The sequence below is a fragment of the Nelumbo lutea genome, chromosome 2 (genome assembly GCF_056320005.1).
Source record: "Nelumbo lutea isolate HS-2025 chromosome 2, American lotus-T2T, whole genome shotgun sequence".
In the NCBI taxonomy this organism is placed as follows: Eukaryota; Viridiplantae; Streptophyta; class Magnoliopsida; order Proteales; family Nelumbonaceae; genus Nelumbo; species Nelumbo lutea.
The window spans coordinates 108,514,467-108,538,852 of NC_142685.1; the positions used below are offsets into that span (position 1 = coordinate 108,514,467).

At 36.0% G+C, this 24,386-nt stretch overlaps 1 protein-coding gene across 2 annotated transcripts in view; it reads left to right on the forward strand.

Moving 5' to 3' along the window:
* The first annotated feature begins 12,189 nt into the window (after window positions 1–12,189).
* The window catches only part of LOC148872647 (uncharacterized), a 59,677-nt gene continuing 47,480 nt past the window's right edge, over window positions 12,190–24,386 (forward strand). The window contains exons 1-2 of one of the 2 annotated variants that reach the window (XM_088969632.1): window positions 12,190–12,990; window positions 13,656–13,796. In XM_088969632.1, coding sequence (XP_088825758.1) covers window positions 12,505–12,990; window positions 13,656–13,796 — 627 coding nt within the window. In that variant the 5' untranslated portion in view covers window positions 12,190–12,504. The remainder of the gene's footprint in view (window positions 12,991–13,655; window positions 13,797–24,386) is intronic. The other variant, XM_088969633.1, reaches the window with a different exon arrangement.

Sequence of the window (24,386 nt, forward strand, 5' to 3'; positions counted from 1 at the left end):
TGATAGACAAGCTGAGTACCTATCAGGAAAGACAGTAATTGAAGTCATGGAAATCATCTCTCAAATAATTTCTATCTTGATAATTCAATCGCTATTAAAACAAGTTTAAGGAAGAACAAAAACACCCTTTATTATTACCATAACCTTCACACACACATTTATAGAATTCGTTTGGTGCACGCATAAATGAGCTAATACATTCATGCATGTAGAAGCCTTGTACAATTGTTATTGAGCTCCCAAAATATTACTCTCCAACAATTAGCTTTATCACTGATGTTAACTAAGGGGAAAAGAGTCATAGGTGAAATTGAAAAGCTCTCATCAAATCCAAGTAAACAGCTATAAGTAGAACACATATTAGTAGAAAAGGAAACAGTTCAACTATTGTAATTGCGTTTTGGGAATTTGCAGATGCTATCACAAAGCTCTTTTAGACACGTGGCACTTAACTACATTTTCAAATAGAATTCAAACAACTCTTTCAAAATATTTAAATTAATAGATGCATGCTCAACCGAATAAGAAGCATACATGGTGGGATCCATTAAAACTACCACAAACTCAGCCAAATTGTCTCACACTTTCTACACCCCATAAAATCTCTCTATCTCTCTATCTCACGTTCCCAAGTCCCATCATTTCCCACTGTTTTTTTTTTTTTTACCAAAATGATTACAATCTTGAATGATAGCAAAGTGTAAAAAAGATGGACACAAAGACCATGTATGCATGTGATTAATAGTTAGGGCATGTTTGGCCAACATATGAGCGGCCACATTACCAGAACGAGCAACCCAATTTACTGAGCAATGGGAGAAATTTCTAATAAAAAGTTTGCAATCTGCAATCAACATGTGAATCCGCCAAGAAGCATTAGAGCCAAACTCTAACAGACTTGTAGTCACAATTCTAGAATCTCCCTCAAGAATGATGGAAGAGAGCCCCAAATCTAAAGCAAACAAAAGGGCCGCATGAGCAGCTTTTGCTTCTAATTCTTCTGGAGAAGCTTTAGGAACTTTAATGGATCTACTATAAATAAAAGCACCTGAGTGATCACAGATCACAACACCTAAACCCCCATCTAAAGACGATAAAGCACCATCAAAGTTGATTTTGTACATAGGAGGGATAGATTTCTGCCAAAAGTTGGAGTAATCATCCAGCCTTGAGATGGTAGTATTAGAAATATCCCCATTAATTGAGAAAGAGCATCGAATATCCTCCACTTGGGACTGGGCCTTGAAGATAACTGTCATAGGTTCAAATGCCCGATTTTCCATGATTAAATTACATCTAGATAAGTTCTGCATTTAAGCATACTCGTCCAAATATAAGTCCATGTGCTTTTGGAAGAAACCGTCCAAAAATTTTTTTGTTGAAGGTATTTGGACTCTAAAACCTTTACCCATAGATGTGAATGCTCAATCAAAAATCTCCAGCATAATTTAGAGACAAGGGAAATATTGAGATGACGAAAATCTTTAAAACGCAAACCTCCTCACAATTTAGATGTAGTAATATCAGTCCACTTGCGCAGATATAAATGCTTCTTATCAGCAAAAGAAAACCCCACAAAAAAAAAAAAAAAAAAAAACGGGACAAAGATGTAAGTTGCTGACAATGGGAAGATGTGAGTAGTTTAGTGCTCATGATGTATGTAGGGAGAGTAGACACTGTACTACGAACCAATCTTGATTTGACCTTTTCAATCACCCTCGAACCATCTTCTTTACAACTCTTAATGTCATGAAGATTACAACCCAAATATAATTCGTCACCCCTCATTGTTTTAACCCCGAGAAAGGAAGTTAACATTCGACGACAACATCTATGAACATTAGAGCTAAAATAAATTGATGATTTATCATAACTAATTTGTTGACCTGACCAAGAACAAAACATGTCCAGAATTTCCTTAATTCGGCTGATTTCCTGCATAGAACTCCTTCCTAAAATTAGAATATCATCAGCATACATTATGTTGTTTAGCACAACTCCACCTGTCCCGAGTTTAATCCCATGCAAATGTCCATCTTCAAGGTCCCGCAATAATAATTTAAATAAAACATCAGCACACAAAATAAATAAATAAGGTGAAAGAGGGCAACCTTAGCGTAATCCTCGATGAAGTTGAAATGGCTGGGAGGGAATCCCATTCAACATGATAGAAAAATAATCAGTAGAACTACAATTCACGATCAAATCACAAAATTGTTCAAAAAATCCTCTTAACCGTAGTACATGCATCAGAAAAGGCCATTCCATTCTATCATATAACTTGCTAAGGTCTAGCTTCAAAATAAATAACCCTTGTCTGCCTTTCTTTTTCTTTATAGAGTCAAAAACTTTAGAAGCTATTATCCGATTGTCTAGAATTTGTGGCCCCGGAGTTAAAGCATTTTGCATTGGTGATATGAGACGGGGCAACATACTTTCGAGTCTAGAGGTAATGATTTTGGTCACAATTTTATATGTGACGTTTGTTAACCCAATGGGTCGAAAATCAGAAGCAGTTTCAACACAATCCTTTTTTGGTAAGAGAACAATATGAGTTCCATTTATCTGGATGAAAAAATAAATCTTGAATAAAGGATATTAATTCCCCACCAATCTCATCCCAAAAGTGTTGATAAATACCATCAAGACCCGGGGCTTTTGTAGGTCCAATTGCGAAGAGTGCAGATTTAATTTCCGAAGCAGAGGGAATGGCCCACAAAAAGTTATTGTCCTCCAAAGATATATCCGGGGAAAATAGATGCTGGGAATCCTTCCAACGATGGCTCAGAAGAAGAGAATATTATCTAGGAAATGTTGACGAATAGTGCTTTTAATGACAGAGAAATCAGATGTCCATTGCCCACTAGAATCTTGTAACCAATAAATATTGTTCTTTCTTTTTCGGTTGGAGGCAAATTGATGGAAGAAATGACTATTACGATCTCCTTCGGTAAGCCATTTACAATGAGATCGGTTGGAGGCAATTCCAAGACAAGACTTTCATGGCTGAGGTGGTGGCAATTCAGGGCTTGCCACCTCAGCCGCTGCAGTAGGAGTTGCAAGAAGAGGAGAGGAATGGAGAAGTCGTGCGCGCTTCTTTAGATTTGAACCCAGATTTGTAGATGAAGATAAAACGTCTTCATGAAACAAAGGACCAGAAACTTCTTTTCGTTTAGAGGAGTTAACAGGAACAGAGCATTTAAGTTTTTGGAGCCTTTCAGTAGATGGATTGTAGCTATGGCCATCCTTGACGGTATCAGATTCAGCAGGACAATTAGAAATGCAGTTAGTAGCAACGTACCATTGTCGAAAGAGGTTCGACTGCAAACTATGTTTTTCACGAGTGGACTTGCCTGACTTTGGCGGGTGAACCACGGAGTGAATCGGAAGTAGACCCGCCATCCAAGTTGACATAGTGTGTGGGTGTGGTGTTGTCTACTTTTATGCTTTGAGCCGCAACCGCGCATAAGCAGAGTTTACATTTGAAATGGGATTCGCGTTCAGGTCTCCATTAACATACATCTTCTCCATGTGTATCATTAATACCGGAATTTGATTTGGCGGGCTCATAACCGTCTTTGTCAGTTGCAACCCCGCCGCCCACAGTTTGTGAGTTACGGTTGACGTCTGCAGCAGGCAGCAGCCGTCGCCGGCGATGGCCTTGTAATATCCGGCTGTGGATCATCACCATGACCAGCATCCTTTAGATCATGATTCGCACTATCAAAACGACGACGAGTGGTTTTCAAGGATCTGGCATGAGGAGGAACTCGGATATCACTACTGATACGACCCAACAATAGTCATGTTTGCAGATTAGCCTGAGTATCCATCCGGTGATGAACACGTTTTCAAAGCATGCAAAATCTGATGTTTGAAACGGCAAGCATTGTCTTCATGTCAAATTAAGCCACAATGCACACAGAATCGTGGGAGGTGTTCATATTGTATTTGAATTTTAATCGTCTGCCCATTAAGGAGAGTGTAAGGGACTTCTTGGCACAGAGAGGTGCTGTAATATCAATTGCTACTTTCAACCTAGCAAATTTGGACCAATTAAAGGCAGAGGCATGCAATACGTTTGGCAGCCTTTACATTCAAATAACCCAAAGGAAGACCAATCAATCGAACCCAAAAATCAGCAAATTAATGCGAAAGTATACTTCTCATGGCTAAGGTCATTTGAATAAGGAATAGGGAGTAGGGAATAATTTGAAAAATGAATATTATTGCAAATTTGAGATAGTTGAAAAATATTGGAAATAATTATTCAAATTTCATAGTAAATTGTGTTAGTTGAAAATTAAAGAAAATACTATTGAAAATTGCAATTATTGAACATGGCGGTCAATTGAAAATAATTGACAATTATTCAAAATGGAAATTATTAAAAATTGCGGTTCATTGAAAATATATGATAATTACTCAAAATTGCAATTATTGAAAACAACTGACATAGGTCACTAAAGACAAATTAAACAGTTTTTTTTTTTCATAGGCAAAACAGGTATTTTCTTGAGACACCCAAATCTATGTCTCCGCATAAATTGATCCTTTTATGCCTAACCCGTAAACCATATGAATCATTAAATTCAACGACCTGATTTTTTTGATAAGCCAACTTGATCCCTTTAATTCAATGAAAATTCATTACTTTAATTTAATAATTTATCGGCCCACATAAGTTGATTCATTTGTGTTTAATCCGTACACCATATAGGTCATTGAATTTAAATTGGACCCTTAATTCGATTAAAGTTGATTACTTTAACTTAATAATTTAATTCAGTTAATAATTTATCTAATTAAACTAAATTAATAACTTAGTTCATAAAATTAATGTATATAATTAATATATAACATATACATTATTAAGTTTATAAAAAGAAATACAAAATGATCCAATCATTACTAAAAATGATTATCCCAAAAAAGAAAATGGTTGAATAATTAGTAAAATGGTTAAATAATTGGACTAATTAACTTCATTAAGTTACCTTAGATTTATTAACCAAATAAAGTCGATGACTTAATTTAAGTTAATTAAAATATGATAAAAAATTAAACCAACTATTTTAAAAAAAATTAATTGGATATGTATTATATGTATAAAATGTAATTGTCTACGTTAGCATCTCCTCTCCATCCTTCTACACCATTTGTCTAAACTTACATTTTTTAAAATTTGTTAACATTATATATAACTCTATACTCTCACAAAGTATTCAATTATTTATTACTTCTTAAAATGTATCCACTTTCCTAAAATACTCAAATCAAACTTGCCATACAAGTACTCAATCACAAACAAAATGATAGTTGCCCTGTACTTAGGATTTTGCCATGCCTACTACATAAGTTAAAAAGACGAAAAAACATAAATTGTTAATGGCAAATTAAACATGATTTAATTTTCTAAATTAAATAAAATATCTAAACCAAAATTATCATATAGGCATAAATTGTAAATCTCAAATGAAATAATAAATTATGTGGAGCATTCTTCTAGATAAAATATGTTAAGTCTCTTAAACCAAATAAAACTATAAAAATGAAATAAAAAACTCAACCTAGATTTCTAATATAGATGATTTTAAAAAAAATTGAAATTATCATGGACCCATACTTAGTGTGGGGCAATGCCTAGTACTAAAACTCAACAGTCTAGAAATTTTCTCATTTTTTATTATTTTTATTCCATGTCATTTTTTTAAACAACTAATTTTGATGCTCTCCTTCCCCATAAAAAATTACCTAATCTCTCTCTCTCTCTCTCTCTCTCTCTCTCTCTCTCTCTCTCTCTCTCTCTCATGTTCTCAATAACCTAAATAACACCCTCTCTTAAAATTTCTCCTGAACTACCTCCCCTACTATCCCCCACTTTCTCCTAAATTATCTCTAATTGCTATTTATCCTCTTCCCCATTTTTTATCTTTATCTATCTAAAGAAAGTTTGAATTGAAAATTTTTTAAATAATTTAAATATTCTAACAAAATTATATAATAACTTTAAAATATTTATTAAAAATATAATATAAAAATAACTATAATATATTTAATAATATTTATATTATTAACAATTTTATATTTTCACATAATTCATCATTAAATTATGTACTAATAATATAAATTATGATTTTCTGGATTATTCAATTTCAATATTATTCAAACAATAAAATTTTGACAATACAAAATAAAATATTATTTAAATATTTTAATAACTAAATATCTTAAGTAACAAAATATTAAAAATAGATAAATAACTATATAAAAACTATTTAATATTATGTAATAACTACAAAATAAATAAAATTCAAATGACAAAAAAAATTAAATATTTTATATATTATTTAAATAATTTAAATAACAAAATATTTAACATAACTAGATTTTAAATAGCTTTTCTTGAATCATGATTTTAAATATTAAAATAAAAAATATATATGTAATAAATTTAAAAACAAATCTTAAAAGTAGAAAAAAAAATTATAACATAATATTCAAAATAATAATAATTTAATATTTTATAAAATTAATAATGAAATTATGTAATAATAGTATAAATTAATTACTAAGTTCAATAAATAATTATTTTTTAAAATTTTAAATAATGGTATTATTTAAATAACTAAATGATATTGTAAATAGGTAATTTCGCTTATATCAATTAATAATTCTAGAAAATAACTTTAAAAAAATTAACATTATTGTTCTTAATCTATAGTTATTATATATTTATCTATACTAAAACTAATATTTATTATATTTTTAGTAATTATTTGTTGTTCTTTTGTGATAAATATATTTTCAATAATTTTGTATAAATTTATTTTTATTTTGTTATTTAATAGAAAATTTTCAATAATTATTGGAGATTAAACTACTATTTTTTAACTTTTTAAATTTAATTTATTGTACTTATTGTATTTTTGTTATAATTTATTGATTAATATTTATTAGAGAATAAACTATTTATTGACTAGTTTAATATATTTTTTAGTATTTATTGTATTTTCATTATCAACATATTTTTAATAATTGTGTGTTTTTGCTATAAATTTTCAATAATTATTGGAGATTAAATTATTGTTATTTATTAGAGATTATACTATTAATTTATTTGAAATTAAGAGTGTTCACAAGTTGGTTCGGCTCTAGGTTGTTTGCCCAATCAAATTGACCTAGTCAAGTTGGGGAGTTGGTCACCCGAAACCGATTGACCATTAGTGAAAATTCGTCGACTCGGGTTGTATCGGTTTGGATTGATTTTTGGTTTGTTAAGTCCGTTCAAAAGATTTAAACTTAAAAAATTAAATTTCAATTAAAAAATATAGTGGTATTATTAGAAAAATAAATTTAAAAATTAAATTGAGGATATAAAATATTTTAGACTAAGAAATATGGGAATTTTCCCATATTTTCGTATTAAAAAATTATATATATATTATCAAGTTGTTCGATTTACAAATGGCCAAAACGAAATTGACCCAACTTGGTCGGGCTGGAAAACTGTTGAACCAAAGCCAAGTGGAAATACTAGAAAACTAATGAACTCGAGTCAAGTTGGTTGGATCAGTCGATTTCATCAGTTTGGTGAACAACCCTAGCTGAAATTAATTATTGTTATTTATGTATTATAAAAATTATTAAAATAGTATATATAATATAAATAATTATTAATTATTTAAAAAATAAAAATATATAAAATTGTTGTATACTCTTATGTGTTTTCATTGTTTAGCTTTCACTTAACAAATCACATGCATTGCACGGGTCCCTACTAGTTTTTTTTATAAAATGAAATTTGATTTAATCAAAATAATTGAATAAGAAGCTGGATTTATTTATTTTGGTATTTTCTTGATTCAATTCGATTTTGTTTTGTTTCATAGAATTTCAAGTAATTTGGTTTTCTTTGTTCAACGAACCAACAAAACCGATTGCTCACTCCTCTATACCAATGCAACCATTTGTAATGTTGATCCTTGATGAGGACACCACCCCATTATGTAAGAGTTACAAGGCTGTAGTTATGATAGTTTCGGGTGTGTAGAGCCTAAGGGTTAAAAAGGATGCAAGGCTGCAAATGGATCGGATTGAATTTTGTAAAGGGTATATAGTATGATTTAAATTCCAATTTGAATGTTGTATTGGATATCTGATGCGATTAGAATTGTAATAGAAAATTTATGATATAATATAAATAATATATTAAATTATTTATATAATATAATAATATATTTTACGGACGGGGTATTTGTCATAAAATGAAATTTCAGGAAGTCTTGTTGCAAATTAAAGTTTAGAGGGTAATTTTCATTGAACCCATAAGCCATAGCACTAGGGGGCTTATTAATTTACCCTAAAAATATTAGAGGCCAGCATATGGATGATATGGAGAAAATAAGGGTAGCTTAGCCTAGCCTAAAACGGTGAAATCACATCCTTCCGGGCATTGTTGTGGGCCTGGGAACGGCATCTGCACCTTACACGGGGGCGCCTCACATGCATATTCACTGTGCATTGAGAACATCTTCGATGAATAATAATTTATAAATTAATAGAGGGGTCCTGCTTCGTAGGGGTGGAATGGAATCGTCGGCCCGATGATCTGGTCCTTGGCTAAAAACCGTTGAAAAGGCTAACAATCCATTGATTTGAGCGGTTGAACCATCAACCTGTTGACCCATTCAATGGTTTTTGGCCGTTTTTTATGTTTTCAATTGGGAACCATCTAGGCAACCGGTTCTGTTTTATCCTAATCTCGGTCATTGGCCAAAAATCATTAAATTGGTCAATAACCCATTGACCTAGACGGTCGAACCGTTGACCCGTTCAATGGTTTTTGGTTGTTTTTTTTTAATTTTTGTTATTAGAACGGGCCATCCGTTTGAATCAAACAGTCAAACCATCAACCCGAAAACTAGTGGCCAGAATAGTTTTGTTCTGAGGTCATATGAGTCACATGCTCGAATGACATAACACGTATGGTACTTCTTAATGGACCTCACACACTCACTTTTTTTCCTGTAATTTTTGTTGTCAGAACGAGTCGTCCATTTTTTTTTTTAATTGGGAATTGTCCAAGCAACCAATTCCATTTTACCCCAATATCGGTCCCTAGCCAAAAATCGTTGAATCGGTCAATAACCCATTGACCTGAGTGCTCGAACCATCAACTTGTTGACCTGTTCAATGGTTTTGGCCATTTTTTTATTGTTTTTAATTTTTGTTGTCAGGACGGGCCGTCTGTTCGAATTGGACATTCGAACCATCAACCCAAAAACCAGTGCCCAAAATGGTTCCATTTTCGGGTCATATGAATCACACGCTCGAATGACATAATATGTATGATACTGCTCGATGGACCTTACACACTCAATTTATTGCCTATAATTTTTGTTGTTAAAATGGGTTGTCTATTTGAACCGAATAATCGAATCATCGACCCGAAAACCGGTGGCCATAATAGTTTTGTAATTTTTTTTGCTTATAATTTTTTATTGTAAGAATGGGTTGTCTGTTCGAACCGAATGGTCGAACCGTCAACCCAAAAGCCGGTGGCTAGAACAGTTCCGTTTTCTGGTCGTATGAGTCACATGCTCGAATGACATAACATGTATGATACTACTTAATGGACCTCACAAACTCAATTTTTTGCCTATAATTTTTGTTGTCAGAACGGGCTGTCCTTTCAAACTAGATGATCGAACCGTCAACCCGAAAACCGGTGGTCAGAACAGTTCCGTAATTTTTTGCTTGTAATTTTTGTTGTCAAAACAGGCCATCTGTTCAAACTAGACAATCGAACTGTCGGTTGTCAGAACGTTATTAACAACATTTATCAATAATAGTAAGTAATTATACTATTTAATCAAATAATCATTAATGATAGTTTTAATAATATTATTTAGTTATTTTTAATATAACATTAGTTATTAAATTTATGAATAGGATTTATTAACAATATTCATTCAATTAACAATTACCAAAATTAAATTAAATTAACAGTATTTATCAGTAATAGTCAGTAATTATAATATTTTATTAAATAATCAATAAAAATACTTTTAATAACATTTTTAATTATTTTTAATATAACAATAATTACTAAATTTATTAATAGTATTTATCATTTTAATGTAAAGTAAAATTAAAGTAAATATATATTTATTAACAATATTTATAATAACAATAATTATTAATTATAATCACTAATTATATATTTATTAAATTACTATAATAATAAGTAATTATTAAAACCAGGTTACTAAATTTATTAATAGTATTTTTTAATAACAATATTTATAAGTTTAATTTAAAGTAAAATTAAAGTAAATATCTAGTTATTAACAATATTTATAATAATAGTAATTATTAATTATAATCACTAATTATATATTTATTAAATTACTATAACAATTGAATTATTAATTACTATAATAATTAAATTATTAAATTAGTGTAATAATTACTCTCACGTGGAATCTACTCGCATGAACATCCATTTCCTATTAATATATATACTAGTGGAAGGGAACCCTGCGTTGTAGGGGCTCGCTCATAAACTATCAGGCTCGAGTTAATGAGCTCGGCTACCTTTAATTGCAAGTCTCTCAAGTAGTCGATGTGCCAAGCCGAGGTCTCTCTCAGTTGTCAAGGTGTCAAACTGATGTCTCCCTCAGCTGTTGAGATTTCCCTAGCAGGCGAGGTCGAGCTAAGGTCTCCCTTAGTTGACAAGGTGCCGAGATAAGGTCTCCCTCGGTTGTCGAGGTGCTAAGCTGAGATCTCCCTTGGTGACCGAGTCGATGTTTCCCTCAATGGTTGAGGTGTCGTGTAGCTCGAGCTTGATTCAAATTAGAGACTTGAGCTTGAGCTCAGAAGTTTGAGCTTGGCTTGGGTTGAACTCGACTACCTTTGATTGCAGATCCCCTAGCAGTCGAGATGTTGAGCTGAGGTCTCCCTTAATTGGAGAGAGAGTGACATTCTTGTAATTTATAAGGAGAGAGAGAGAGATGGCATTCTTGTATTTTGAAAGAGAGAGAGAGAGAGAGAGAGAGAGAGACTTGAGCCGAGCCAAGGCTCGGCCCATGGGTCTACAAGCCGTGTTGCCCTCCCTAGTGAAAAATTTTGGGGTCGGCCCGGTACAGCCTACAGCCTAGGCCTGTGCCATGTTGCGGGTCCGTGGACCGAGCCTTGGGCCAAGTCAGGCCGTGCATTATTTATTTAAAAAAATGACAAAAAACTTAAAATTTTAATTTTATATGAATTTTGTGTATACGAATGCTTATATATGCAATAATTAAAAAATTAGAATAATAAAATTTAAAAAATTATTTATTCTATTAATATATTATATACTATATAATATTATATAATTATAATTTATATAATATTATATAAATATATAAAATATATAAATAATATATAAAAAATATATAAATAATATATATGGGTTGTGCTGGGCTGGGCCGTGTCGGCTCATGGACCTAAAACCCCAGGCCCAACACGACTCGCATGATCATGTCGGGCCTGGCATGGTCCGTGAACCGTCGTGTCGGGTTGTGCCAAGCCGTGGGCAACACGACTCGATTTACACCTCTAAGGAGAGAGAGTGGCAGCCTTATAGTTGAAAGAAAAAAAGTAAGAGAGAGAGAGAGAATTGATAGAGAGTGACATTTTTATAATTTCTATGAAAAAATACAAAAAATATAGATAAATTCCATTTTCCTCGTCTTCATGCCTTCTTACCTACACATTTCAGTTTAATATATTTATATAGATATAGATAGATATATATAAGACAAGGAAATGTTCTCATTGTACGATGTGCATGTGAGGCGCAAGTGAGGCAAGGAGCAGATCCAGTCTCTTATTTATATAAATTAAAGTAGAGCCACATCAATACATTCAGTGCTATGATCAGGCCAGGGATACTCCGACGGTTGTTCAACTTGTGTTTCACGATTTTAACCCAATCTATTCCAACGGGCGTAGCTGATATTAAAGTATGCATTAAATTTCAATTATGCCTGTTAGAGAGACGAGAGTATTCCGATTGGCTGAATTCTGGAGACAAATTCATCGACAAAGGGTTGGACAACTCATCACAGATAAACACGTCAGCGTTTTGCACGCCTAGTTCCTACGCAGGCCCCATAAATACGAAACACTAACGTGTTCCTCGTTACAGACTTACAGGTTGTGCATGATTTTCCTCCAACCCATCTGGTGCCGTTGAAGTAGCCAGGTCTAAAACCGTGAAATCATGACCTTCGATACATAGCTGTGGCCCCACTTTACGTCATTCATCCAATTGAAGGTGGGGCCAAAGCTGGTCGATTACAGCAGATCCGGACTGCGAGACACGAGAGCTCCATAAATTTCTCCCTTAGATCCCCTCCTCTCCTACGCTCGTTGTATCTTGTAAATTGTAAATCTCTCCTGGTTTCCGTTTCCCGAAGACCATTTTGTTGTACTGTCACATTCTCTCTCTCTCGCGACATGGACGACGGAATCGAGCCCTCGACCTCGTCTCCATCGTCGTTAAACAAAGAACCAGTGTTTCTTCGAGCAAGAAGAGAGCCATTCGAGTACGGACTTCTCCCAATATCGAAGCTCATCTTCTCTGACCGGACGGCAACCCTAGGTCCCCTCAAGGAAAAGCTCATCCAACGAGCCTCGTCCTCTCCTCCACGAATCGACGCCGATGGCATTTCCGAAGTCCTTCAGATCTCGATCGAGAATGCTCATCTCGTTCTTGACACCCTCGCCGCTGTTCTCCCCTCGGATTCCGATCCCCTCGTTTCTGCCAAGCCTCACGAGCTTGGTTCGGTCGGTGCCAATGTTGATGATCTGATTATGTTTCTTTATATCCAATCCTACAAGAGGCTTCTCCCTAAGACGCATAAGGACTCAGCTTCCGTTGCTGATGTCTGGCCTTCCACTTCTGCGTTCGACGGCTACTTGTCGGCCCTCTCCCCCATGCAGGTACTGTTTAGAGGTTATACTTTTAAGGATAGTGCAATGTGATATCTGAGGATTCCGATTTCGTAATTCAAGATAATCTCAGAATGTTTGTTGATTCAACGGTTGTTCTCTTTTACATTTTCTTTGCCGTGCCAATTTTCTTAATCGAAGCGCATTCTTAATGTTTTCTTTGTTTTCATGGATGCATTATGTAGTCTATACTTGGTTTTGGCAATTAAAGGTTTTACTTTGGTTACCGGATTTTCTCTATTTAAAAACTGTTTAATAATTATGTGACGCAATGTAAAGTTATATTTTAGAAGACGCTGGAAGAATTTGTGCCTAGGAGTTATTTTGGTTAACTTCTACTGACTTTTTCTCCACTCTTTTCAGTTTGTTTATCTTGAATGTTCGAGTTCGCCTAAGCGTCTTTTGCATCTTAGGATGATTTTTGCTGGATGTGTCTATTAGGTTAACAATTAAGCAATGGGGTCATTTCATGCTTGTGGTGCGTTACATTTAGGTCATCATATGTGTTTTTTTTTTGTGAACAATTCATCCCATGCTTATTTCTAAACCTTGCCATAGGTCTAATGATGTTCAGTTTATGTTCGTGTGTTAGATTTGATCCATCTACTATTTATTTTCTTAAGCTTACTTTATGCCCGGTGTCCCATCAATTGCAGCTTGTGCGTACCAACAGCCGTCGGTTTATGCCATCACAAGCTGATGAAGAGGCCCATCAGTTATCCTATTTAGAGAAGCACATGGAAAACATTATAGCACTACTGGCAGTGCCTGTTGAAGGCAATGATGAGGAAACTCTGGTCAGTGAACCGACTGTCTTTTTCTCCTCTCTCTCTCTCTCTCACCTTCTTGCATGTTTGATATGACAAATCTCATTACTTTTGGGTAGGATAACTGTTAGTGAAGAGAACAAGTGAACTAGAAGAATAATTATCAAAAGGAAAAAAACAAGTGAACTAGAAGAAGAACTTTTTGTATATAAGAGGTTTTCTGTATACAATGCCTCTATGCAAACTGTAGTCTGTCAAGTTACAAATATTATTGATCACTCCCAATTATAGTTTCTATGGAAAGAACAAAACAAAATAAGAAAATGGCCAATAAAAAACATATTCTAATATCTAAGTAGGAAATCCACAACACATGCCAGTGCTTCGATATCAATTCAACAAAGTCATCTGCATACCTTGTCTTCTAAAATGAGATGTTCAATTTGAAGATCAAGGCCTTAGTCTCTTTGGTGTGTGGAATCCACCCCAAAACAATGAACGGATCTTGCTTCATTACCAACCCACCAAAATTCTGGAGCAAAAATTTAATTCCTTAGAGGAATGACAAGAGCTCAATCTATTTTATTTGTGTTTTCCTACAAATCTGAGGGAATGATGAATTGAAGATAATAGGACTTTGAAAATTCATCCAATGCCAGTAGGCACCACATTTGCTTTTGAACAACCTTCAAAGTTCAACATAATAGAGTCAAAGTTGGAGCTTACCAATTCTCCTCCTTCTGAATTGTTCAAGGGAACATACTAGCTTGAATGTTACTCAACTAGTCCCAATTAAATTGTCAATGGAGATGCCTTCAACATCTAAATAAGTGACGATTGTGCATAGTTTTGAAGGTGCAAGGTGAAGGTAGGCAATGACGTGGGAACACCTTGTTGCCAAGGCAATGGATTTTTGTTTTTTGTTTTTTGTTTTTTAGTAGAACTCTAAATCCTAGGGTAATTCCCTAGGTTCCATAGCAATCAAAAAAATCTTTCACTAATAACTAGCAACTAGCTTCTTCTTTTGATAATTGAATAATAATTTTATTAGCAAAAGATAGAAATTGTAACAAGCCTTATATGGACTGAAGCAATTTCCTAGAGCTTGGTTTGAGAAGCTTTGTGGGGCCACGAAGAGAGTGGGATACACTCAAAGTGGTGCCGATCATACTTTGTTCATACGGAAATAGGGGATATGTTTACTGGTCTCATAGTTTATGTGAATGATATGGTAATTACAATAAATGATCTAGAAGAGACAACAAGACTAAAGGAATTCTTCGCATTTGAATTTGAGATTAAAGATCTAGGCCAACTGGGGTATTTCCTTGGAATTGAAGTTGCAAGGTCACAAGAGGGAGACATGTATGATGGAGAGCAGACCATTAGATACACCGATAGAGCAAAGTCATGGTTTTTAGGAGTCTATTGGTGAGGACTACCCTAACAAAGAAGGTATCAAAAGCTAGTGGGAAAATTGATATATGCCTCTTAATCGACCTGATATAGCTTATGTGGTACATTGGTACATGTTGTGAGTCAGTTTATGCATGCTCCCAAGATTTTCCACATGAAAGCAGTTGAAAGGATCCTTAGGTATTTGAAGACTTGTTTAGGGAAGGGAGTCCTGTTCAAGAGGCACAATAGACTTGAGATGGAAGCATATACTGATGCTGATTGGACTGGATCAATTGGAGATAAGAAGTCTACTTTTGGATATTGCACATTTGTTGGAGGGAACCTAGTTACATGGAGAAGTAAAAGCCAAAATGTGGTTGCGAGATCAAGTGCAGAAGCTGATATAGGGCCATGGCCCATTGTGTTGCAGAACTATTGTGGTTTAGGACTCTCCTAGGTAATCTAGGAATGAAAGTTGATCATTGATAGTCCTCTCAAGCTGTATTGTGACAACAAGGCTGCTATTAATACTGCAAACAACCCTGTACAGCTACTCAACGTGATAGGACTAAGCACATTGAGATGACCAACACTTTGTGAGAGAGAGAATTGTCTTAAGCGAGCTTTGCATTCCTTACACACTCTCAGAGATGCAAATTGCTGATGTTTTGACAAAAGGCCTACCCTCAATGAAGTTCCTTGGTTTACTTGGGCAAGCTAAACATGACTGACATCTATGTTAGTTTGAGGGGGACCCTGTACAGCTACTCAACGTGATAGGACTAAGCACATTGAGATGACCAACACTTTGTGAGAGAGAGAATTGTCTTAGGCGAGCTTTGCATTCCTTACACACTCTCAGAGATGCAAATTGCTGATGTTTTGACAAAAGGCCTACCCTCAATGAAGTTCCTTGGTTTACTTGGGCAAGCTAAACATGACTGACATCTATGTTAGTTTGAGGGGGAGTGTTGTATCGAGTGCGCCATATGTTAGTGGGCCTATTTGCCTTATTTATGTTTCAGCATTATTCATTGTTATGGGCTGAAGCTGTCTTATTATTTAAGTGCTAGGTGTTCCATCACTAATCAGGGGCATTCTAGTCCATTTGCTGTATTATTCAAATGTTAATATAAAATATCTTCTAGAGCCGGCTGGCAACATTTAGGCCGACCATACACTCTTCTCTCTTCTTGTTCTTCACTGGCAAACCAGCAAATAATTCATACATTCTTTTTAACAAAAGAATTTTTAAAAGATAAGGATATATAATTGAAGTTATGGTAAATTACTTAAAAGTTCCCGTGCTTTCTGACAAATACTAACCGTATAGATTTAAAGCCTACTAAGTACCTTGAGGTTTCAAAAATTCACTTTCTGTTATGTGGGGCTGTTAAATTGGACAAATGACTCTTTTGCCCTTAAATTATCTTCAAATTTTCAAAATGTGCCTTCATTAAACAAAAAGCGTGTGATCATGAGAGCATCATCAAAAAATGGTGAGAAAAAAACAAAAGCTTTGGCTGGTAAGCCCAAAATTGGTAACAACCACAAAGCAATGCTTCTTCTCCTATTGCTTTCAAAATTTAACACAAAAACGACAAAAGAAGTACCTGATGAATATGTTTCTATGTCCTACTGTTTGGGAAAGATCAAGGAAGATTGCTGGGACCATGCAGAAGCCTCATGATTGTTGTCCTGAGGGGTTTGGTGCTCTGCAAGGATGTCTTGTTCGATGTTGACTAGTATTTAAAGAATCAGCAGTGAGCGCCCCGACAAAGTTTGTCTGTTGCCTCTCTAGCCATCAAGATCCACTTCCCAGGAGAACTTGGTGGGATGATTCACCCAACACTCAATTCTGTTCCACACTTGAGACCTTCCAAGTCATTCAATGCTTTGGCATTTCTTCCATTGCCAAATTTCTTCTCTATTTCAGTCCATAGAAAAGCTTCACCAGCCCTTGTATAGCACACAAGCAAGGGATTAACTTTCAGAGATTCTATGGGCTGATTGAGTACCATTTTATCTTGTACCTTATTGTACAGTATCTTTTGTTTTCCTTTCTCTTGTATCATTTTATGTAATCTTTTGATATATAATGCAAACCCTTTGGGTGTGTAGAGTGTTAGACACACCCATTCAACCTCTCTTGTCTCTTTTGAACTGTCTCTGTCATAGTATCAAAAGCATGTTCGAACCTGGATGGATGGATCTGCTGAAAGCTCTTCTTTCGATGCTGTTTGCTTCAATTAAAGTGCATTAAAGGACTGCTCTATTGCTCTTTGAAGGCATTTCCTTTATGAAATCTGATTATTCCACATTAAATCAGATCAGTTTTGAGTGATTTAAAGCCTGTTTTGTTGTTTTTACTTGTTACAACACTTGTTCTTGATGCTACTTTTGCTGAAATGGTCTCAGACAAGAGGAAATTGTTGTCAGTTATGTTTGGTGGAAGCAACTATGTTATATGGAAGTTCCACTTCCAGTTCTATGTTTAAGGCCAAGGGTATTTGGGAGTTGTGTGGATGGTTTGGTGGCCAAGCCTGATGAGTTTAACAGCAAAGGGCTGAAACTGTGGAAGATAGATAATACAAGAATAGCATCGTGGATTCTTGGCTCGATTGAGATTGGCATAGCCATTCCGATGAGGGATTTTAAGATTGTAAAGGAAATGTTTGAATATGTTAGGATCGACAGTACAAGGGTAGTTAAGTCATTTGTCTATCTAATTAAAGTTGAATGGTCTGTTTTGTTTGAGTTTAAGTTCTGTGTCCCATACTTAATGAGGGACAATATTGTCTTTTGAAATCCAACACATAGAGTATAAATACAAAGTGGGTCGGCTTGGTGAAGTGACTTTTCTTCTCCTAGACTGAACCCTTTTTTCCCCCCTTTCTCTATTTCTCCTCCTTCTTCTTCTTACCCATAATTAAACTAGGGTTAATCGATCTATTCACATGGTATCAGAGCGGCTATAACAAGCTTAGATCTGCTCAGAATTTTTTTTTCTTTTTATCACCAAGTTCTCTAGGGTTTTGCAGATTTCTCAAGAATTCCTTGGAGATTAAAGGAAAGGCTGTAAAGGAGTGATCGTTTTTTCCCCTAGGAGGCCTCCATGCCTTTAGTTTGTGGTGCGATGGTTGTTTGTGGTGATTTGTAGGAAGCTCTCTAATCGATGGTACGAAGAGAGTAGGTTCGGGTGGTACAGTATTCAGTTGAGTACATGTCTGGTTTGTGGTGTGCAGTATAGGTGTTATAGTGTGATTTGATGGTTGATTGGCTGTAGATCTAGTGCTAGGTGTGTGGTGTACTTTTGGAGGTTTTTTGTAGTGTTGAAAGTGGAGGATAACAAAGTGAATTAGGGTTTTGTGGTGTGATATACTGGTGAGTAAAAAAAAAATTCAGATATGGGAGATAGTAGTGAACACAAGTCTAGTGTTATGGTTCCCACTAATTACTTGAATGTTCAGATGATCTCTATCAAATTAAATGGTGAGAACTATGTGCCATGGGCTAAATCTGTAGAAGTGTTTTTAAGAGCCAAGAAAAAGGTGAAACATGTGAGAGAGGAGAAACCCCATTCTGATTCTCTAGAGTTCAGTGATTGGGAACAGGAGGATGCTTAGATTATGACCTCGTTGTGGAATAGCATGGAACCTAAAATTAGTGTGAATTTTATGTTCCTTGATACAACTAAGGAAATTTGGGACCATGCTAAGAAACTCTATTCCAGCAAAGATAATACCACTAGAGTGTATCAACTTTACCAAGAATACTTTAACCTGAAGCAGGGTAATCAAAGCCTAGAAGAATATTATGCAAGCATGAGGAACCTCTCTGTAATGAGCTTAATGTGTACCATCCTCTGCCTCCAGATGTTCAACTTCAACAACAATAACGAGAGCAACTTGATGTGACAAGGTTTCTGTTGGGTTTAAAGGATGAATATGAACCTGTTTGAGCACAAATATTGGGTGGGTTTGCTCTCCCCTCTCTTGAGGAAGTGTTTGCCCGTCTTCGGAGGATTTCTATTGATCCTACAAAGTCTTCCTCTCTCTCGGACAGATCTGGTTTTGTGGTGACAAGAGGGAGAGGTCATGGAAATAGAGGTGATGGAGATGGTCATGTATTTCCAGGGAACAGAGGTGATCCTATGTTTAACCGTATTGGTGGCTGCAGTGGAGGTCGAGAGTCAGGGGGAGGTCGTGGTAGAGGAAGAAGTTCTGGACCTAGGAAATGCACGTACTGTGGATTAGAGGGACATACTGTTAATTACTGTTATGATTTACATGGTCCACCCAACACTTGGGCTAATCATGTTGTGACTAGTATCAATGGTACAGTGAATCCAACAAACTGATAAGATCCCCTCCACTTCTACTGGTGCTTCTGGGAAGGAAATGGTGAGTGTCCCACGTGACGTATATGAGAAGTTTCTTCAGACATCCTTTCAGCAAAACACAACTACCCTTGCCCATTCAGTTATGGCTTGGCTTCAAAACCCCCACACTAGATCATTGACTCTGGAGCCTCAGATCATATGTCTGGGGCTCCAGATATGTTTTTTTCACTTTCTCCATCTTCTACTACTCAAACGGGTACCCTTATTAATGGTTCCACCTCTCCCATCTCTGGTGTTGGTGATGTTGATCTGACATCCTTATCCTTATCCTCTGTTTTATATGTACCCAACTTCCCTTTTAATCTTATTTTTGTTAGTAGGTTAACCCAGTCACTTAATTGTTCTATAACCTTTTATTCTTCTTCTTGTGTGTTTCAGGATCTCAAGACGGGGATGAAGATTGGTGGAGGGCATGAGGCAGGTGGATTGTATTATCTTGATGGTGGTGGCTCAAAAGTAGCTCTCCAGTCATCTCTTACCCCTTTCCAGTGGCACTGTAGACTTGGTCATCCTTCACTCAAGGCTCTAAAGTTGTTGGTTCCGTCTTTAAGTCATCTTCCATCATTGGATTGTTCGTTGTGTCAGTTTGGGAAGCACTATAGAGTCCCTTTTAGTCCTAAAGTTGATAGCTGTGTTTTGAGTCCTTTTTCTTTAGTCCATTCAGATGTTTGGGGTCCAAACAAAGTAGTGTCATATAATGATTATAAGTATTTTGTAATTTTAGTTGATGACTTTTCAAGGATGACATGGCTCTATCTCATGAAAGATCGAAGCTAATTGTTCTCTATTTTTCAAAAGTTTTATGCTGAAATTCGTATCCAATTTGGAGTTCATATTAAAATTCTTCGCTCAGACAATGCAAAAGAGTACACCTCAACACCATTTCAGCAATACTTAGAGCACCATGGGATAGTCATCAAACTTCTTGTTCTTATACCCCACAACAGAATGGTGTGGACGAACGGAAAAATTGACACTTACTTGAAACTGCTCGGTCTATTATGCTTAATATGAATGTCCCAAAGCGTTTTTGGAGTGATGCTGTCCTGACATCATGTCTCCTCATCAACCGGATGCCCATGTCCATCCTTGGAAGTCAGTCCCCTTTCTCAGTCTTGTTTCCTATTCTTTCTTCGTTTCCTCTTACCTCTATAGTCTTTGGGTGTGTTTGTTTTGTTCAAAATTTAGGGTCTGGTTTAAACAAGTTAGATAAGCGTGCTACTAAATGCATCTTCCTTGGATACTCTAGAACCCAAAAAGGGTATAAGTGCTATAACCCTAGCTCTCATCGGTCCTTTGTGTGCTCTGATGTCACTTTCTTTGAGTTTGTTCCATTCTTCTCAAATATTGATGTCTTTCCTACTCCTATGGTTCCACTTCTAATTCTAGTTGAGGACCCCCTTCCCATGGTTCTTGTTCCATCTCCGTTGCCGCCTTCACTAGTGTAGGTTAATACTGAGAGGCCATTAATCACACAAGTGTATACTCATAGAATAGCACCGGTCCTTCCTCTAGTTCAACCCTCGTCGACGGATCCTGTGGCTGCACCTTCTCCTTCTGACCTTGATCTTCCTATTGCATTGCAAAAAGGTAAACGTAGCTGTACATCTCACCCTTTTCTCATTATGTTTCTATTGCTCACCTTTCCGCTTCCAATTGCCATTTTATATCTTTGCTATCCTCTGTTTCCATTCCTAAGATTGTCCAAGAAGCCCTAACCTCTTCGGGGTGGCAACAAGCAATGGAAGATGAATTGTCTGCTTTGCAACACAATCACACGTGGGAGCTTACCACTCTCCCTCTCAGTAAGCATGTTGTTGGATGTAAGTGTGTCTACACAATTAGGTATCTTCTAGATGGTAGTGTGGAACAATTAAAGGCTAGGTTGGTGGCCAAAGGTTATTCTCAATTATATGGTGTTGACTATACGAAGACATTTTCTCCTGTGGCTAAGATTGGTTCAGTTCGGGTATTGATTTAATTAGTAGCAATGTATGATTGACCTCTCTTTCAGCTTGACATAAAAAATGCCTTCTTATAAGGTGATCTAGTTGAGGAAGTGTATATGGAGCAACCACCATGGTTTGTTGCTTAAGGGGAGGATAGTAAAGTTTGCAGACTTAAGAAGGCAATTTATGGACTGAAACAATCTCCATGGGCGTGGTTTGGTAGATTCAGTGAAGTAGTGAAGAACTTTGGCATGAAACAGTGTCAAGTAGACCATTCTGTGTTCAACCGTGACTTAGAAGATGGGAAAATCTTGTTAGTGGTGTATGTGGATGATATTGTCATAATTGGTAGTAACAACAATGGAATCGACAAGTTGAAAAATTTTCTACAGGATCACTTCCACACAAAGGATCTTGGTAAGCTGAAATACTTCATCGGAATAGAAGTTGCAAGCATAGTTGTCAAGGCAACTAGGCGAGGCTAGGTGACACCTAGACGATGGAATCCATAAATATAAAATTTATAGATTTCAACCATATAATCATATTCAATATATTCATGATAGGTTCGATTGTTAAAAACTGAAGTGAGAAGTGAGAACAATGACTGAATCAATCAGTTTCAAGGAGCTTTTGTGCAAGGAAGACAAATAATTGACCAAATCCTGATAGTTAATGAATGTGAAGAGGAAATGAATAGGTCTAAAAAGGAAGGATTTGTGTGCAAACTGGACATAGAAAAGGCCTATGACATGGTTGATTGGAAATTTCTCGTATAAGTAATGCAACATCGAGGGTTTGGAGAAAGATGGTGTAATTGGATGTTTGGTTGTATACGGTCTTGTCATTTCTCTGCCCTTGTTAATGGAGTGGTGAAAGACTTTTTTCCCAACTAACATAGGGCTAACGCAAGGTGACCCTCTCTCTCATTTCCTTTTTACTTTATTGGTGGATGTCTTCAGTAAACTCCTCTCTAAGGCATATAGGGAAGACAAGTTTAGGGGGTGGAGAGTGGGTAGAGATAATGTTCCAATTACTCATCTCTAGTTTGCAGATGATATCATAATTTTCTGTGAAGGGGGAGACATTAAGAGAGTGAGGAGATTGAAAGAACTGATTAAGAAGTTTGAATAAGTTTCCAATATGAAAATAAACTTAATAAAGAATTGCATAGCAGGGGTTAATATGGAGGAGAATGACATGATCTTGATAGCAAATTGCTTAGAGTGTCATATCACCCCTTGGCCTTTGAACTATCTAGGACTACCCCTAGGTGCAAACCTGAAGGAAAGCAGTTTTTGGAACCCAGTTGTAGAAGGAAGTAAGAAGAGGTTGGCTGGTTAGAAGAGAAATTCTATCTCTTTGGGAGGTAGGATTATTCTAATAAGATCTACATTGGCTAACCTACCCATCTATTTCCTCTCTATTTTTAGTAATCCCACCAAGGGAGGAAAAGAAACTGGAAAAAAATCATGAGAGACTTTCTTTGGGAGCTAGGAGAGGTCAAGAAAGATCACTTAGTAAGTTGGGAGGTGGTGTGTTGAAGCAAGGAAGAGGGTGGATTAGGCATTGGGAATGTAAGAAAGAAAAATACAACACTCCTAGGGAAATGGCCTTTAGAGAGGGGAAATTTGTGGGTTGAGATAGTGGCTTAGCATACATGGCAGATCGAAGAATGGTTGGGATGTTGGTGTATCACGAAGGGCTACCTTGGCAGCACCTTGGAAGGCGATCCATATCCTCCTCCCTCAATTCCTCAGGTTTATCAGGTACAATCTTTGCTTAGGGAATTAATTCGCTTTTGGGAAGACATCTGGTTTGATAATCGGCCTTTAAAGGAGTCGTTCCCCTCTTTGTATTCTATCTCTTTGTATGGAAATGAGATGATCTCCAATTTTTTTGTTCTTCCTTCTTTGCCTTTGAATCTTAATTGGGATCTTGGGTTTCGGAGGGGGTTGAGGGATGAAGAGGCCAATTGTTTGTTAGAACTTCTCCTTCTCCTTGATAAAGTTTGCTTAGAGGCTACTAATCCTGATAGAAGACTTTGGTGCCTAAGTCCTAAAGGCCTTTTTTCTTGAGCGTCCTTTTTTAAAGCTCTTTGCCATTCCCCCTCCTCTTTGTCCTTTCCTTGGAAAGAAATTTGGGTTCAGTCGATTCCCCCTAAAATTAAGGCTTTTTGTTGGGAAGTGGCTCTTGGGAAAATTAACACTTTGGATTCATTGCAAAAGAAAAGACCTTCTCTATGTATATCCCCAAATTGGTGCTCTCTATGTAAATCTGATGATAAATCTTGCTTTCATCTACTAATTTCTTGCTCATTTGCTAAAGAAATCTGGGATTGGTTTTTCTCCTTGTTTAGGAGTAGGTGCAATATGCCAACGGAGATTAAAATGCTGTTTGATCCATCAACCTTTGAATTGCCGAAGAGAAGGGGAAGAATAATGTGGAGATGCACTAGAGTAGTAGTGATCTGGACATTATGGGAAGAAAGAAATGCAAGAATCTTCCAAGAGAAGGAAAGAAGTAAACAACAAATTATGGAGCGTGTTATGACCAGGGTTATACATTGTTGCAAACATCGGACCTCTTCAAATATTTCTCTTTTGATGATATCTGGAGGAATTGGAGCTTCATAGCCTTTAGTGCAGTACAAAAAATGCAAGAATCTTCCAAGAGAAGGAAAGAAGTAAACAACAAATTATGGAGCGTGTTATGACCAGGGTTATACATTGTTGCAAACATCGGACCTCTTCAAATATTTCTCTTTTGATGATATCTGGAGGAATTGGAGCTTCATAGCCTTTAGTGCAGTACAAAAAATTAAAGCAAGGTTGGTTTGGAATCCTCCCGTTGAAGATTGGCTGAAACTAA